General features: G+C 51.0%; 1 protein-coding gene across 7 annotated transcripts in view; it reads right to left on the minus strand.

Moving 5' to 3' along the window:
- The window catches only part of TNFRSF21 (TNF receptor superfamily member 21), a 32,225-nt gene that overhangs the window by 12,866 nt on the left and 2,110 nt on the right, over nt 1–17,249 (minus strand). For 2 of the 7 annotated variants that reach the window (XM_021390488.1, XM_021390486.1), the window contains exons 2-3: nt 14,892–15,546; nt 12,665–13,162 (exon numbers count right to left, since the gene is read on the minus strand). In XM_021390488.1, coding sequence (XP_021246163.1) covers nt 12,665–13,162; nt 14,892–15,540 — 1,147 coding nt within the window. In that variant the 5' untranslated portion in view covers nt 15,541–15,546. Of the gene's footprint in view, nt 1–12,664; nt 13,163–14,891; nt 15,642–15,857; nt 15,924–15,972; nt 16,146–16,781; nt 17,170–17,249 lie in introns of those variants that run through there. The other 5 variants (XM_021390483.1, XM_021390485.1, XM_021390482.1 and 2 more) reach the window with 5 other exon arrangements.

Raw genomic sequence — 17,249 nt, forward strand, 5'->3', positions numbered from 1 at the left:
ATATCTCACCAGCCATCACAGATAAGGGATGGTTTGGGCTCTGCACAGTGTAAAACCTCAACCCTGCAGCCTAGTGCAGAGGATCTCTCCTTTCAGGTGGGGATTTAAGGCTGTGGGTGCTGCTGCAAACGTTTTGCTAACACATTTTCTCCACAGGGACGAGGCGGAGCAGCTGGCACGATGCAATCTGCTGCCACGTTCAGGGAAGCAGCGCAGCAGTCACACATTCACATCAGGGAGTTACGGGTGTGCCCCAAGAGCCCTCCTGCTCTAGCAACAAAACACAGAGATTAACGACCACATTTAGAGCATGACAGCAAAGGGGTTTAAAAGCAAAGATACGCATCGCTGAGCTGCCTTTTAAGCAGCTTTAAACTCAACTGAGGAGCAGCAAGGCAAGGATTCCCCAGCTCTGTTTCAAAAGCAATAGCCACAGGGCTCTGTTTTAACTATGGAAAGGTTCAGGGTGAGGAAGAAAAAGAAGAAAAAAGTTTAAAAAAAAATAGGTGAGGGGGGGAAACCTTCCTTGTTGTTCAGAATAAACCCAGGGCAAAAGAAATATTCCCCAGTATAAAGGAACAAAAAAGGCTGCCAACATGCTATTATGCTTTATGATGGGGCTAATTATCCGAGGCACATAAAAGAAATGTTCCTGCCCATAAAATGTCAGCACGCAGCTGCCAGCAGGCATTCGGTCTGGTCTTACTGCCTCTCCCATTTACTCACACAAAGCCCCAGCCATCGTGTCGCAGGTCACCTGCGTGCACCCCACAAAGTCACCTGCTCCTTGCCCTTGGTAGGCACACGAGCCATCAGCTGGGTGCAGGAGCTGCACACACCCCACATCACACCAGTAACCAACCCCTGCGCCTTGGGGCATTGCGGGCTGCTGCTGGGAAGCAGCACAAAAAACCACCTGAGTCTGGGGTGAGATCCTTTACAATTGATGTTTTACAGTCCCTGGCAGCACAGTGAACCCAGCTAAGAGAGGGAAGAACCCCCTGCACTACCTGCTTCCACCGCACGCTCAGTGCCGATCCACCCCGGAGCTTATAGCTGCTGTGCTGGTATGAACAGTCAGTCAAAAACTTGAATTGCACCAGTTTTACAAGGTGACGTGACGCTGCGCCCTGATGTTCCCAAACGGGATTTACGACACGTCCACTGACATTTCTGACTTTGGGGTATTTGATTTCACCACTCAATAGAGCAGCCCCACAAACATGTTTATATCCCTTGGCAGTAATATCCCGGGGCACCGGAATGCACCGCGCAGCACACAACTTAATGGCGTGTAATAATCTTTAGAGAACAAACGTTCCATTAAAAATGAATTTGGAAAGTTCTACCTTAATTCTGTAAGAACCTTAAACTCATTTTCTTGTAACTATTAAATGAGTTTAAGCCCCGTATGTTCACTGCATCCACACGATATTGTGCAAACAAAACCCTTAAGAGATATGGAAGACAGAGACTTGAGCACAGATTTGGCTTGAGTCTCACAGAGAACGATTTACACCCCGTGTCCTGAAAAATAAGATTAAAACCATTACATGACAAGCTGCTGCTGCACACTGCCAAATATTACTCCTCGAGCCATTTACAGTAACTTAATTCACTTCTTTGAAGCTCAAATAAAATGTTAATGCTTCTAATAAGCTTACAGTCACACTATTTGCACATTTCTAGAGCCCTCACAAAGTTACCCCACGGAGCAGTAACAGGGCTGGAGCACCCTGTGGGACAGGATGGTGCCCATTGGGGCACAGCACGTTTCCTGTTTCACTGGCATGAAACCTGCCCTCTCCCGTCCCCAGCACATGGGACTTCTCATAGTGAGCACGGACCAAGAAACCCCAGCCTCACCCCAGGTCTCCCCATCTGCCAACCACGTAGACCTTCTCCTGTCAGTTGAGACTGGAGGCAACGCTGGAAGCCCTTCAGGGCCCAGTAATTCCAACTGAAACAGTTGAGCTTGGAAAGGATACTGCTTGAACCCATCCATTTTGTGCACCCTACGTCCTACGCAAGGGTGGTCACAGCTACACCAGCATGATGCTGAAGCTCTTCTGAGCGTGCCAGTAACAGAGAGGAGCGCTCCAGCCCACAGCTGAAGCTACAGCCTGCCCTGTGGTCACATCTCAGGGGGCTTATAGACACTCCCACCCATCTCCCCCTGCAACCACGGTCCCTACACAGGGAATGGGAGCAGCCTGGCAGAGCACCCACCACCCTGCTACTAATCCTGCAGGGACCGCCATCATTTATTAACCAGCTTGGCTCACCTGAAAAGAAGTGGAAATTAAAGAGCAGCCCTTGCTGTGAAATTCTCCCAGCTGCTACTAGGCTGCATCCAGCAGAGCTGAGGTGATGTGGCCAGGGAGCATCTGAGCGATACAGGACGTCCAGGTTCAACCTGGGTGCCTGGGGAAGCGTGGTGGGCTACAGCATGGAAGCACCTAATATTTTAAGGTTATCATCATCCCTGAATTTCTACCTAGGGCAAAGCACTGTGTTTAAATACAGCATTGAAGCTGTTTGCTAGGAAACTGGTTGTCAGTTACCGGCAGCGATACCATGCAGCGCCTCTTCGACACGGCTCAGACTTCACCAGCAACTTGCTGATCTGCTCCCAGGGCTGGCCATGAAGCTTCAGAGCAACAGGACAGAGCACAAGACCAAGGTCAACAAGTGTACAGTGTACAGGTAAGCACGATGTCCCAGAGTGCACACGCACGCTGGGTTAGATGGGCACAATCAGGCACACCCAGGCATATCTGCAGCCAACCTCACAAAGAGCAGATGGAGACAGTCTTGCTCCCAAAAGATGGCCAGACACCTGCAGAGCAGCGTAGGCAAGCAGCAACACTGAAAACGTGTCCAGCTCATCTCTAAAGACACTGAGCTGCAGGGAAGACCTCCATGGAGAGCAGAAGCACACTGCTGTGGAATTCCATATCCTGTCTCCAGCTCACCTCCACTCAACCTTTCCTATAAATGCTGTTTCACCCACACGATCTGCCTTTCATTTGCTTATTTTGTAACAGACACAACATTTTTCCCCACGCGTTTCCATCTCCCACCTCACCATAGCACGCAGGGTTTTGCTTAGCACAGTCACTGCTGCTGTTCATGAAAGCCACCAAGAGGGTCATCGCACAAGCACATGGGACTTTTCCATGCTTTCATAACTCCCTTAAGATTGTTTTGGCTAAGTTTCCCTTATCTCATATAGACATGCTATATGCAGGTTGGAAACAAACTGAGTTCCCCTGTGATCCTTCAGTCTCAGATGAGGGGAGGAGCCAGTGCTGCTCAGGGTCAGGAGACCATTTCTCTGCTGTTGTTTTTTGATATTTCTCAACAAACTTGAGCACAGTGGAAGGGCTGCCCTGCCAGAAGGCTACACCCAAGCACCTGGCAGCCTACGGAAAAGCCTAACCACAACCTAACCGCAGAGAAACATTCGTTCCTTCCTCTCCCCACCCTCTCGTAAATAAAAAGCCATCATTATTTTCAGTTTCAGAGCTCAAGGCAAGTGTCATTTGGTATTCTTCAGAGGAGTGTTTGCTGAGAAGTTGCTGCCTGCAAGGGGAAATCTCTTGCTCAAGTCTGTAGAGCACACCAAAGTCATTCTCCTCCTTTCCCACGAACGATCAAGGAGAAAGGGGTTAACCCATCAGCTTAAGTGAAAAGGAGGAAAGCTGAGGAGATCTTCCACGGCCTGTAGCACGTATGGTCTCGTTTGGTGACCTTTCCAGGATTCTCAAAGCCAGCTCCATGCGTTTCATGCTCGACTTCAAGCGACTCCATGCTTCATAAACAAGGACAGAGCTCACCAGTCACAGAATCATAGCATATCCCGAGTAGGAAGGGACCCCAAGGGATCCCTGAGCCCTGGTCCCACACAGCACCGCCAGCCCCCACCCCACGTCAGCGCGGTGTCCCAGCACTCCCTGAGCTCCAGCAGCTCAGGGCCATGCCCACTGCCCTGGGGAGCTGTGCCATGCCCACCGCCCTCTGGGGCACAGCCTTGCCCTCAGACCCCGCCCTCCCCTGCCGCAGCTCTGTGCCGTCCTCTCGGGCCCGTCGCTGTCACAGAGCAGAGCTCAGCGCTGCCCTCCGCTCCCTGTGAGGAGCTGCAGCCGCCATGAGGCCTCCCCTCAGCCTGCTCTGCTCTGGGCCCACCAGCCCGAGGGGCCTCAGCTGCCGCTCACACCCCCATGCCTGCAGGCCCTTCCCCACCTTTGTAGCCCTCTTTAGAAAGCTCTCTGATCATTTTATGTCCTTCTCATACTATGGAGCCCAAACCTGCATGCAGTGCTCGAGGTGAGAGTCTACCCGCTGTGCCTGCAGGAACTGACCCGCAGTCAGTTCTGGGGGAACCGAAATATTAATTGCTGTACACACCCAATGAGTAAATTAATGACTTGATTATCAACACAACCCAGTGCCATAACAGCGCCCTTGAAATTCATCTCCTCTTCTCTGAGGGTTTGCTGCCGCCAGGCCTGGGCTCTATGTAGGAAAGGCTGCCATCTCAGCACTTTGTCCAGCCGCCCATTTCTGAGCCCAGGGCAGTAACGTGGAGTGACAAACCCTGTGTCAGGCTGGATAGATTTTAACATCTGCACAAACCCAGAGCGCTGAGCATCACAGGCGGAGGGCACAGCTGAAACACACAGGTCAGGCAGGCAGGAAAACCACAGCAATGCAGCCCAATCCACCCCTACATTCAGTGAAGCTTCACATTGCCACTAACACAACTGTTCCTGAGCTCATCCCACCCACCTCCTCCAATATCTTATTGACTCATGCAGAACACAGTCCCAGCAGCCTTTTCTTACCTCCAAAAATACACCAAGAGCCTACATGTACAGCAGAGCCAGGGTACAGCACACCCAAACCCCAGCTGTCCACAGCTCAACCAAACCAGGGCTTAGAAAGCGCAAGCCCTGATGTGAATACTTCTCCAGAACGAGAAATATTCACCACCTTCCCAAAATAGGAGGGAGTTATTGGAAATCCCCACACCACAAATATATTCCAGGTCTCAAAGTGAGGTTTGGAAAACATATGCACAAGAGCCTTTGTCCAGAGAGGAATATAGGACACATTTAGGAATATTTAAGAGCAATTTGCTAGTTCTTCCCATGGATGGCATTGCTGTTATTGTATCCTCCCAGCAGCCGGTGATTCACATCCTCAGAAAGCACCATTTGGGCAATAAACCACTAACTGCCTTTCTTCCCCCCCCCCCCAAACAAAAACCAAACACATACTAAAACCTTCCAGGGCAGGAAGCTGACTCCTGACAAGCACTTCCCACGTGCTCTCTGGACACTAACTCCACCAAACCAGACAGCGAAAGGAGGCTCCATCAGCCACGCGCGACATGTCAGAGCCAGGGACTTGAGAGTGAGCACAAGGCATGAGCTGCAGCAGCTCCTGCAGCACAGCTCCGTGCTGGGCAGAGATCACCTCTGCAGCAGCAGCTGCTCCTCCCTCAGACCTACACGAGCCACCCACCCCCGCAGCAAGTCCTCCCTTCTCTGACCTCCACCTGCCTGGGATGCTGCAGAGCAACCTGCCTGGGAACAGCTGTTCTTCCTTTGGTTTGGAAGGGAACGGTCGGTGTAAGCATTCTATGTCATTATTAGATTTTAAACAGCTTTCGCAGAGTTAATCTTCATTACAGCTCCCTCGGACAGGCTGGTAAACGCTTAGCAAGCACACTGCTGTGGCCAGAGTTGTATAAATATCCAGACATACACAGATACCAGCCTGAGGATTAAATTCACCTCCGGATTTCTTTTTTTCCCCCTCAGAGGAAGACTTGGCAAGCAGGGAAAGCCTGCCTCGTTATTTCAGGAGTTATGTGCTACCGACTTACAGAGGTGAGAAATCACAGCCTTCCCGCTGCAGAAGCTGGCGCGGGATTTTCCACAAATAAACCTTCTCAGCATGTTTTCCTGCAAGAGAAGCCAAGCTGCCATGCCATCGGCACTCAGCCTCGCCTAGCAGGCAGGCACAAATTCCTTATATTCCTTATTAAATGAACCCAGGAATTTTTCTTTTTTTTCTTTCGGTGATGGCAGAGGTTGTCGGGGGTTTTTCGGAGCGGATTTCAGAGCAAATGTACCATCTTCCCAGGGCAGCCCTGCACACACTGCGAACAGATGGCTCGTGTAGCAGCGCGCATTAGAAGTGATCAAGCACCAGCCTCCCAGCCTGCTAATGCAGGAAGACTCAAGATGCAATAAACCCGCCCATGATTAGGTTTCCTTCTCTCTAAGCAGAACAGTGCTGTCTCTCTCTCTCTCTCATTTGTGTTTTCCAGAGATCCCTTTCACCACAAAGCCCTGGTCAGGCCCGAAAAGGTCAATTTTGGGGCAAACCTGAAGAAAGCTGAAGGCCAAGCAGTCTGAGGAACACGGTGCTTCAAACCCTACAGGTGCCATCCCAGGCCTCTGCACTGCAGAAAGCAGCCAGAGGTAAAGAGCTTCTTTATCCCACTCTGAAACAGAGCATCCCAGCTGGGCTGGGCGCACACAGCACACGATGCAGAGCTCCATGCATCCCACCCCATCCCAGGGAGGGAGCGCAGCTGTATCCACAGCACCTGCACCCCTCAGGGCACAACCCCCTCATCAACAAGCTCCCTTTCTGGGCCTCATTCTGAAGAGGAGGACAGGCTGAGGTTTGAGGACCAGATAGATATCTGCAGATTAATAATCTGCAGATACTGGTGGAAAGACAGCTTTAAAACACCCTTCTGCCTCTCCGTTTTGGCAGACAGACAAGCATTAATTCTTCTCCTCATGCCTTGCCTGCCAAAGTCGTATTAGGGCTTGCACACATGCACAGAGCTCCTTCACCCCAGGCACAGTCACAATTAATAAATTACATTAGCAGCAGCAATAGGCATATCTGCCCTTGGGAGATGCTGCTGGCCATCTCTACCCTGCCCACGGTCCTTGAGGTCACTGCAGTTTGAGACCAACTTGACCTGAACGCCCACCTCTCCTCTCCATGCTCTGCAGACGTGTGGTCAGGAGCTGATCAAAGGGAAAATAACTATGAAACCAAACCACTAAGTGGCTTTCAACTCATTTATCTACACAAGCACTAAGGAAGGGGCTTGAAGTGGCACTGAGCTGCAAGAAGCCACCTTGGAGGCTTGTGAGTGCCATACCTGCAGCTGGGCTTATCCCTTCAGCAAGGGCAACAGATGAAGACTGAGTGAAAGCAGGCTTACGGAGGAACACCCGTTGCGGAGTTGTTTCCATACACTTGCTTACCTTTTTAGGTGGTGGATCTGTACAGTTTAAGGCTGCAGGAGGACTTCTTTAGTCAAGGCGCTCTTAGAAAAAAACACCACCCAATTCTACTCTGAAAGGCATTTCCAAAGACCGCTCATAAAAGAGCATTCAATTTCATGCAAGTACCAGCCTGTAGTGACCCAAGATGTTCCTATGCACACTGCCAACACACACACCATCATATTCACGTGGGGGTGCTTGGGAGCCACAGCACGGGGCTTTTTAGTGAGGCTATGGTCTCTCTTCAAAACCCTCACCAACCAGCATGGGAAGTTTGTGCTTTGGAGCAGAGCAAGCTCAAGCGTAGCTTTGCATTACAGCTACAGAGCAGCAAGACAAGGACTGTTCCCCATAAATCCCCAACCCAGATGATCCCAGCATGGCAGGCTGGCAGCTGAGCAACCGAGACCCCCAAATCCCCACTCTGCTTCCAGGAGGGATTTTGACCTGGAGCCACTTCTGGTAAGCTCTCTTCTACCTCTCTTCTACCTGCAGTCAAGCCTCAGCTCCCTCCCTGCTGCAAACAGCTCTGCAGAACAGCTCATTTCTCTTGATTATTTAACTAGAGGCTTCCTGGCTTTTCTCTTGCTGCCCACTGCAATAATGTGCAACTACCAGACTTGAAGGAAAAAAAAAAATAATATGAAAGCTCTGGCCTGGCAGGAAACGCCAAGATGTGTTTTTCAGTCTTTCAGCTCCAGAAATCAGCAAATCCTCTTCTTGACTCTCTGCACATCATTTCAGGCAGCTTGTTCTACATGCGTGAGGTTTTATGCCATTTCAGCCCTTGCTGTTCACCCACTGCTACTCCAGAGGTGAAAGTCAAAGACAACTGCTGAAAGATTATTTCAACCCCAACTTCATATTTAGCACAGACTGATGCAAAATTTTCTGTTTCCAAGAATTACAGCTTCAGCTCTCCTTTTGTATTACAATGACTCTGCTTGCTCAGTTCCTCCCCTTTAGAAGCTGATGAAGAATGAGCCTGTCTGGAAGAACAATATTGCCAGCATATAGGCTGTTCTCAATCTTCTCAAAGAAAAGAGTCCCACAAGGTTAAAACCACTTCCCCGTACATGGTTTCGGCACCGTGCTAACAATTAACCACTACTTTCTTTGCAAATCTTGGCCAAGCTGCCCCTCCCGTTGCAGGTCCCACCTGCAGGGTGAGATGAAGCAGTGAGATCCAGCTCCTCCTAGCGTGGCTGTGCCATCGGCGCTGCTCCAGCTTCAAGATCTTGTGCAGATGAGACCTGGGGACTCGGAGACCACCGAGAAGAGCCCCCACCCTGGGGACAGACATGGAGGCAGGCTGGCTGCGCCAGCTCAGGCCGTTAGTCATCACAAACTAGAGATCTGGGAAGGCCCAGACCTCTGAACCATTTAATCCAGTGAGAATCAGTGTCATTTGCAGCCTTAGCTGGAACACGTCCATACTGAGGACACGGGTCTTGTTTTAACACCGGCCTCCCGCGCCACTGCTAATTTTAGTTTTTGTTACTTAAGGCATGTGCTATGGACAAAGGGAGCGTGGAACAGACACCAGCTCATGAGAGGATGAGCAAGAGCAAAATGCCCCCACCACAACAACTGCTGCTGAGGGTCACAAGCGTATCACCAACTGGGTGTTGAGTGCCCCAGGAACCAGGCAAGGCTCTGAGCGCCTGTTTACCTGAGGCCTGTCAGAGCAGAAACAATTAAATGAGCGGAAATAATTTTTAAATGCTGCACTTCCCGACAATTACAACATTATCTCAGAAAGACCCTTACAACAACTACTTAATACAAGTATTGACCGCACACCAAGCCTGGACTGCTCCTCTGTGGGGAAGGAGCTGGCCCCCAGCGAGATGGGCCTGCTCCAGCAGCGCTGCCCTCACCGTGGTACACCCAGCTTCAAGGAATCGAGCCCCGGATCTTCCAATGAGGGTGAACCCCACGAGGTGAGCCGTGCTGGCCCCCCATCCCTACGATGCCCACCCCTCCAAGGATGCCAGGGAGCACCTCCCCCAGCACAGCTCCTCAGCGCCAGGCCTGGCGCCTGTGTCAGAGCTGCTCTTCCCTTTCAAAGGTTAAAGCTGTTTACCGAAAGGATTAGGAGGGAGGAGATGGTCAACTAGGAGTAAGCAGAGGGGAATCCATGTGCAATTGTCATGTAGCTGCTCCACCGTGGCGATAAATTCCTTGACGTCATGTTGGCACAGCCCCTGGAACAACCTATGGAGGCCAAGGTGAAGTCTCATGGCAGCCCACAGAGCCCCTCCCAGGGTGCAGAGTGGCAGTGCAGGATGCAGAGGGGCAGTGTGGAGCTCTGCTCTCTGTGATAGCGATGGGGCCCGAGGGGACAGCACGGAGGTGTGGCAGGGGACGGTCGGGTGGGGGTTAGGGAAAAAAAGAGGGTGGTGGGACACCACTCTCCAACACAGGGTGTGGGCGGTGCTGTGTAGCCAGGAGTGGGACCTGGGGATCCTGGTGGGTCTCTATGAATTTGGGATTTCTTATGACCTTATCAACCCAACTTATGTGTAGGTGGAGAGGTCGTGCCCATGCCCTGCCAGCACCATACCCCAGGGCTTCAGTCTCAGCCCACAGAGATGATCTAAAGCCTAATCAGCTGCCCTATACAACCCCAGTGTGACCACAAACCAGGCTAACAACTGGGGAGACGTATAGAGGCTTTGTGCTGGCTTCCCACTGCGGAGGAACTGGCCCCAGCAGCATGGCAGGGCAAAGATTTCCTCTCTGCAAGAGTCTGAAGTTAGTTCTGGGCTACATCCTTGTCCAAAACACTGCCTCAGGATACAGCCCACAAAGCATGATTTGGGGATAAACACTGCTAGAGCAGCAGAAAGCTAAGCCATGATGCTTCAGCTCTGCAGTATGGTCAGTTGTTCAGGAAAAAAAAAGTCAGTTCAGCTATTTTACTACACTTTCTCTCGTTTCAAGTAAGCAGGGTCTTAAGAGCCAGATACGTCGATAAAAAAACCCAAAGAAAGATTTCTATGTCACTGTGGAGAAGAACAATTTACGTACTTGACGCAGTAGAGTAACAGCACCAAATAAGAACTAACGAGCAAGGCTGTCCCAGCTAAACAGTGTGATTTAGGCAACATTGGAGCTGCCCTTAAAGCAAGACAAAGCATTAATTGGTTTGCGCTCATTTTTGCCTTTGCAGCAACAAGTTCAACTGAGGACATGCAATGGTGGGAGCAGGTCATGAAGCCAGCAGGGCAAGCAGGCACCAGCGTGACTGGCCAGAACTGCTGGCAGGGCTGTGCCCAACTGCCTGACCAGAGCCTCTGAGCAACAGAGAATTTGCCTCTGCACTGCAGGGGCTTGATCAGATACTGGGCCAGCTCATTAACTGAGCGCTGCTCCTGCTGTTACATCAGCTCGTTGCCCAAGACAGGGAGAAAACTTCGCAAACACGTTATGAATTTGATGCATTAGCTGAATTCAGCTGTTAAAGGATGAGAGAGGAGACGTGTTTTGGGAGGTGAAGGATGACCCAGGAATTACACCGTCCTCCAAAGGATGACAGAATCTAGGAGGTGGGGTTATATCTGTGTAGTCTCACACAGCCTCGTTACTCACCGCCTATCAGCCTATCTTATCTGCGTGGTTTCTTTAACCTGAATCATCCCCCCTGAACAAATGAGCCCTGCCCAAAGGCAGCTCTGGCACTGCTGCAGAAGGACCAGCTGTAGCATAGGCATTTCAGAAGGCATCTGAAACACCAGGCCCATGATGTCATCGTTCCCCAAGCTGTACAGATCCAACCCCTGCTATGAGGGACAGTATACACCACCCCAAGAAAAGGAAGGAGATATTCAGCCAACCCAGGAACTGGTAATGAGGGTCTTGGCAGAAAAAAAAAGAAAAGGAAAATGAAAGGAAAAGAAAGAAGAAACAATCAGGGTTAGTAACAGCCAGTACCTTCTGGCCAATGAACCACGGCTGAAGCAATGAAGCTTGGTATTTCCCAAAGCACACACAAACAAAGGCGTTTAAGAAGGTTCTCTAATCCTGTTGTGGATCACTTACCACAGCCCCAGGGACCATTCTATGGGTACTACTGATTTTAGGGGCAAAGGAGTGCAGATGTTACTGGAAAAATTTGTTAGAACTTATTGCAAAGGGAAAAAAAGCTCAAGAAACAGCACCTCAAGAATTCAAGAGTTAAAAGGAAACCAGTAAAAAGCACAAACACAAGAGAAGGCACAAAGCTAATTCCAACAAGACCTTACCAGTTCTATAAATGCATTAATGAAGGCAAACAAAGTGTAGCTCTGTTAATCAGCAGGAAGGAGAACAGAGAACATAACAAGACGTCCTACTCAAAGCCTTCTTTGCTTTGTACTTAAGCACTCAAGGATGACTTTCATCAAGCATTGATCTCTTAAACCTTTAAATCTTTATTTTCCAATCCCTTCTTTGCTTGGGTCCCTTGTTAAAAAGTGCTTTTCTAAAGGTTAACTGTGGAGGGATGTTTGTTACTCCTCAGTCTGTCTCTGCAAGATAAAAGGGGACAATCTGTCACCACGGCTTTGTGGAGGTAGAACCAAGCATCCTGCTGGGGAGAGCACGGGCACACGATGCTCAGACAGGCTGCTCATGTTGGTGCCATTGTTTTATCACTGACCTTTGTGAGTCCCTATTTATGACCACAGCAGCTCATCTTTATGTCTCATTGAAAAGCAGATAGCAAGTCATCCGCCAAAAGAATAGAAGCAGTACCTCTGAGATCTCACAGCACACAGAACTGCACCCTACGGCTGTTAAGGATAACTTTCCTCACTCCAGCAAGGAAAAAGGGCTGGGGAAAGACGCCAGCATTCAGGATTTAGGGCTTTGACTGAGGTGCTGCCAGCAGGCGGAGGGATGACTCAGCCTTCCAGAAACAGAAGCGGTGAAGGAAAAAGGACAGCACAAAAGATAATCAGATGTATGCCTGAGTCACTAAGAAGATAAGGATGGAGAAAAACACAAGAGCAATGGAAAGGGTGAGATCAATTAAAAATAAATAAAGTCTTCTTTTGAGATCCTCTAAGAGTAGAAGCAGGAGAGGAGTTGAGCAGAACAAGTGATGTTCCCTTCATTATTAATTTCTCCTGGAACAGGAGACAAGCCAAGAGAACAGGGACAGGGAGAAGCCAAGAAACAGCCGAGGAACTGGGGGTGTATGTTTCACCCTTACTACGAAGTCCAGCATGCCAGAAAAGCATCCAGGAACCAGACATGGGATGGCCCATCCAAAGCACCATCAGATCTGCTGCCACACAAGAAGGAGAGGACACCACTCCCCAAATCAGCTGCTAAAGCCCCAAGTTGTTGTTGCTCACCATGTCCGTTGCAGTAGTAGATCCATTTTTCCCTGTTCTGTGTGGGGGTGGTGGATTTTTTCATAATAGCTTTCTCCACGATGGCACTGGGATCTTGCCTCGGTCCCTTCTTCAGAGTCCGTGAGCTATTCCTGACGCTGCAGACAACGATGACCACCAGGACCAGCAGCAGGAAGAGGACGATCATCCAAGGCAAGTGTTCGTTGATATCGAAGTGCTGGTGGACGCTGGGTGGCCCTCTCCGGGGTGGCCTGTAGGGGATGCTGGACTTCTCGCCCCCGGCCACCTCCTGTGCCGGCTGCTTGCCCATTGCTTGGCTGGTGTGCTTGTGCCGGTAGCTCTGTGCCTGGCCAGCGGTGCCGGCGCTGGAGAGGCTCCCAGGGGCACCATCCGTTCCGTTGGCCGACGTTTCGTTGTAGTCAATTGTTGGCTCTGCTGTGCCATTGGACACACGCGGCACGGGAGAGGAGGTGAGATCAAAAACTGAAGAGTTCAGACCTGCAAGAGAAAAGGAGCGGTCAGCGTCACAGCACTGGAGGTGATATGGCATCACGTCTTGGCCCAAGACCTCTCTGGACATTGACTGGCCAGTGGACCAAAACCCAACGCGAGGCAATGAGAAAGTCAAGAGGTGAAATTAAAGCTCAGCTCTATAACAGATAGCTATGTTACAGAGTTAGGTTCAACATCAAGTTGACTCTTGTTGGTTAATGCTAGTGGCAGCTCCTTCACTAAGCTGAGCGATGCTCTTACTCACTCCGTTGTGTTAACACTGTGTTTGATCCAAATTCAATATTTCTTGGAAAATCTGCAGCTTCAAGGGAGCAGGATTTTCTTTCCTAGCTTATAAACGTTACCTTTAATCATGGAAAATCTTGTATTTGGGCTAGAAACACACAAGAATGCAGAGGCTTATAGTATCTCTCAATCAAACTAAAGAAGCACAAACTTATCCATGCTGCAAACAGGCATGGATGCTTCAACTCCAGAACAGGTTTCTGAAGGGACAGAAATGACCCAGCTTCTCCTGAGAGCCTCTTTCCCAACTTTATTGAGTTTTCTTACCAACAAGCAGCTCCCACGTCCCAGCCAGCCTGGTGAGAAGGGCTGCTGCAGCAAGAACAAGAGCCTACTCTGGAAACTTGGCTTTTCAAAATCATGTCTCATCCCAGCTGAGCCAGAGAGTGGGTGTAGCCATCTGCAAAGTGATTTTTGTCTCTGACTCGGTTACCCAAAACACTCTGACCAGTATACAAACTGGGAGAATGCTAACTTTTATCTGATTGCCTACAGCTGATATCAAAGTTCAGGGAGCACCCCTCCCTTCCTCTCCCAGTGACGCACCAACATCAAATTGAGCTTTGAGTCCCAACAAACAAGAAGTAATGGCACCTACCACTGCCAACACTTCCTCAGGGGTCAAGGGCATCAAAAGTTGTATTTTGTTGTTAAAACACAACATTTCAGACCATGAGATGCACTGAGCACCGCCTCAAAAGGAGCCCTACAGCACCTCTACAGCCAGCCACAGCTACCGCAGCTCTGCTGAACACAGCAGCACGCTGCCCTTGGGGTCTCTGGGTGGTCTCCTTTCTGAGTACAGATAAGATAAAGACCACAGTGATCTGTCATTTCTGATTAAGGGAGAGAATGTGGAATTCAAGGCAGTTTTCCCCACCAGTGATAAATAATGGAAGTTCTAGTGGTTAAAGAAGTTCATAAGCGCAGCCTAGGTTCCTAGAGCCCTGTTCCAGCAACGGCTCCCGTTCAAGCCAATACAGGGGCACAACACAGGGTAAAAGGAACCAGGGAAAGCATAGGCTCAAAAGCAACAAACCCAGCAGGAAACCAGTCTCGTGAAGAGCAGCTTTCCTCTCCTTGCTGGGGCTTCTCTGCTGCACTTGCTCTCTGCTCCCATTTGCCACAAGCACAAAGACTTGTGACAGCACAACGCACAGATGGGAAAAGCAGCTGGGAACATGTTTAATCCAAAGAGTAGGACAGCCAGAAGTCCAGTCATCAGCAAAGGCTCGGGGAAAACATTATTAAATGTAGTTTAACACAAGCAATGGTAACCTGATGTATTCCAGAGCTGTGTTCTGGCCAAAAAGCACCACCCACACTGTGGATCAGGTTCCCCTTCGACAGCCTAAAAACAACCACGATCGAGGCAGGAATGCAACCCCGTGAGCAAAAACCACAGCTGTATCTCGTTGGAGGACATTACCTTTGGGAAGGTAAGCGGTTGGCGGAGCTTCATAGGTCTCTGCATCCGCTTCTGCATTTGATGAAGTCAAAGACGTGTTTGGAAGAGACGCCGGGGAGCCACAGACGTTGTCGCTTTCCTTCGTCCCCGGCTTTACCACCACCATGTTTTTCCCAAAGCAGTCCGTGTAGGTTTTGCACTTCATCACACTAGAAGGCACATCAGAAAAAGTACCCCGAGGGCACGGCTTGCACCTCACGTCTTCCGTCTCGGTTCCTTTCTTGCGGACGCCCCAGCCGACCGGGCACACCGTGTAAGGGACGCAGGTATCGTTAATCAGAAACGTACCCGACAGGCAAGTGCACTCGCGGTCGGTCAAGGCAGTGCAATGAGTTTTCTCAATCATTGGCAGTTCGCAGGGTTTTCTGCAGGGGTGGCATCGCTCTATGCCGTTCTCGTGCTTAGTAAAGGTCCCATCCGGACAAGGGCTGCACTCTCTTAGGGTGCTCTTCGTGCAGTGCTTGGACACGTAGGTTCCCGCGGGACATTTGTCGCAAACCAGCTCTTGGTTGGTGGCACGGTCCAGGTGGCGGTACTTGCCAGCAGGGAGGCTCACGGCGTTCTGCTCGGAGGTCAGCTTGGGCTGAGCGTCAGCAGTGCCAAGGAACATGAGCAACTGAAAGACAGGCGCAGAACATCAGTCAAAGCAGCACGCGCCCGGAGCCCTCTGCCAAATACCTTCAGCCACCCCGCGCGGGACCACGAGGGATATCCCAGGGCTGTGAGGCTCTGTGCTCAGGGCAGCAAGCTCAGCCACGTCACGGTGGGATGATGGCACGCGTTGCGGACGCTCCCCAGCACCTTGACACAGAGATGGCTACCGGGGCATTATCAACGGGCTACAGTTCCTTAAATCCGATACCACGCTTCTCAGCGAGACCGTGCATCATTGACACTGCAAGCCGCCGGGGCAGCGAGTGCTGCTACCTGTGTCTCAGCGTACTGCCCGCCCCGAGAGCGCTCAGACCAGCTCTGCATTTCAAGGCTGAGAGCTCCCAGCAGGAGCTGGGAAAGCAACACCCACGCAGGTGGCAGCACTGACCCATGAATCTGCCTTCCTCCGAGTGTTAACCCGCACTTGTTCGAACATCTGCCTTTTTAAATAACACAAAACAGGCTGAAACCTGGACTGGCACATGACTTCTCAGCCCCCCTACCCTGGCACGACCCACACGCCCCTGTGCAAACGTCATAGTTCTCAGGGGCTCTGCTTCAAACCTCCACCCTGACCACAGGATGGTTTGGGTTGGAAGGGACCTCAATGATCACCCAGTTCCACTCCCTGCTGTGGGCAGGGCTGCCAGCCACGAGGCCAGGCAGCAGCTCATGCTGCCCGGGGCACCCACCTCTTCTCTGGGCAGCCTGTGCTACAGCCTCACCGCTTGAAAACAGCCTTATCTGCAACAGGAAAGGGAAAAATGACACTATTCTTAAGCTCTTGTAGGGGCTCTGCTGCAACTTAGTTGCTCACTGTATGGGATACAGGCAAAAGGTCTCAAGTTTTAGACACTCACCTGCAGCCAGCAGGGCTCCCCGATGACTACACCTACACCCAGCCCCACAGCTTGATTCCCTGCAGCCCCGCGTGCTGACACCACCGAGCTGCTCCATCCCCAAGGGACGCAGCAGGACCTCTGCTTCCTCCAGGAGACCTCGGCACCGCAGACACGGCACCAGCGACGCCCGCGGAAGCAACACACGGAGAACAAAAGGCAGCTCCAGAGAAGCTGCCCCAGCCTCACTCAGCACACAAAGCGGCTGGAAACGCATTTCTGAGCAGCGGCAGGCTGAGCTCAGAGGGAAAGAGGAGCCAGCTAACGCTGCCTTGGATTTCTAAAGGTGATTTCTTACCCCGAAGGCAGACAGACCGCAGACCCTAATGCTTTTCAGTGGAACGGCCATGGACATAAATCACCTTGCTGGGCTGCACAGGACCTTGCTTTCGCTCCGTTACACGCCCTGGGCTATCAGCCAGCAAGAATACACTAAAAAAGAGCCTCCAACAACATGACTCTGCAGAACACACATCGCAGCGGAGCTGCAAGCTGCGCCGCGTCATTTTTGGTGCAGTCTCTTCTCTTCCTGGAAAACACACGCTCCGGCAGCGCCGTTCTGTTCCACCTGCTCAATAATGTATGGCCACGGGCTTGTACAGAACACTTCAGGTCTGTATTTTTTTCCCCTGAAGCAGCAATTACAGAGGCAGCGGCAGACAGGCCTGCAGGAGCTGACAAGGATCCTGCAGCGGCCCGGCCAATTACGGCACGTCAAATTAAAACAAAGAGCGAGGCTGCTGTGGCAGCCACTAACGGCTCACGC

Source organism: Numida meleagris, chromosome 3, assembly GCF_002078875.1.
Source record: "Numida meleagris isolate 19003 breed g44 Domestic line chromosome 3, NumMel1.0, whole genome shotgun sequence".
In the NCBI taxonomy this organism is placed as follows: Eukaryota; Metazoa; Chordata; class Aves; order Galliformes; family Numididae; genus Numida; species Numida meleagris.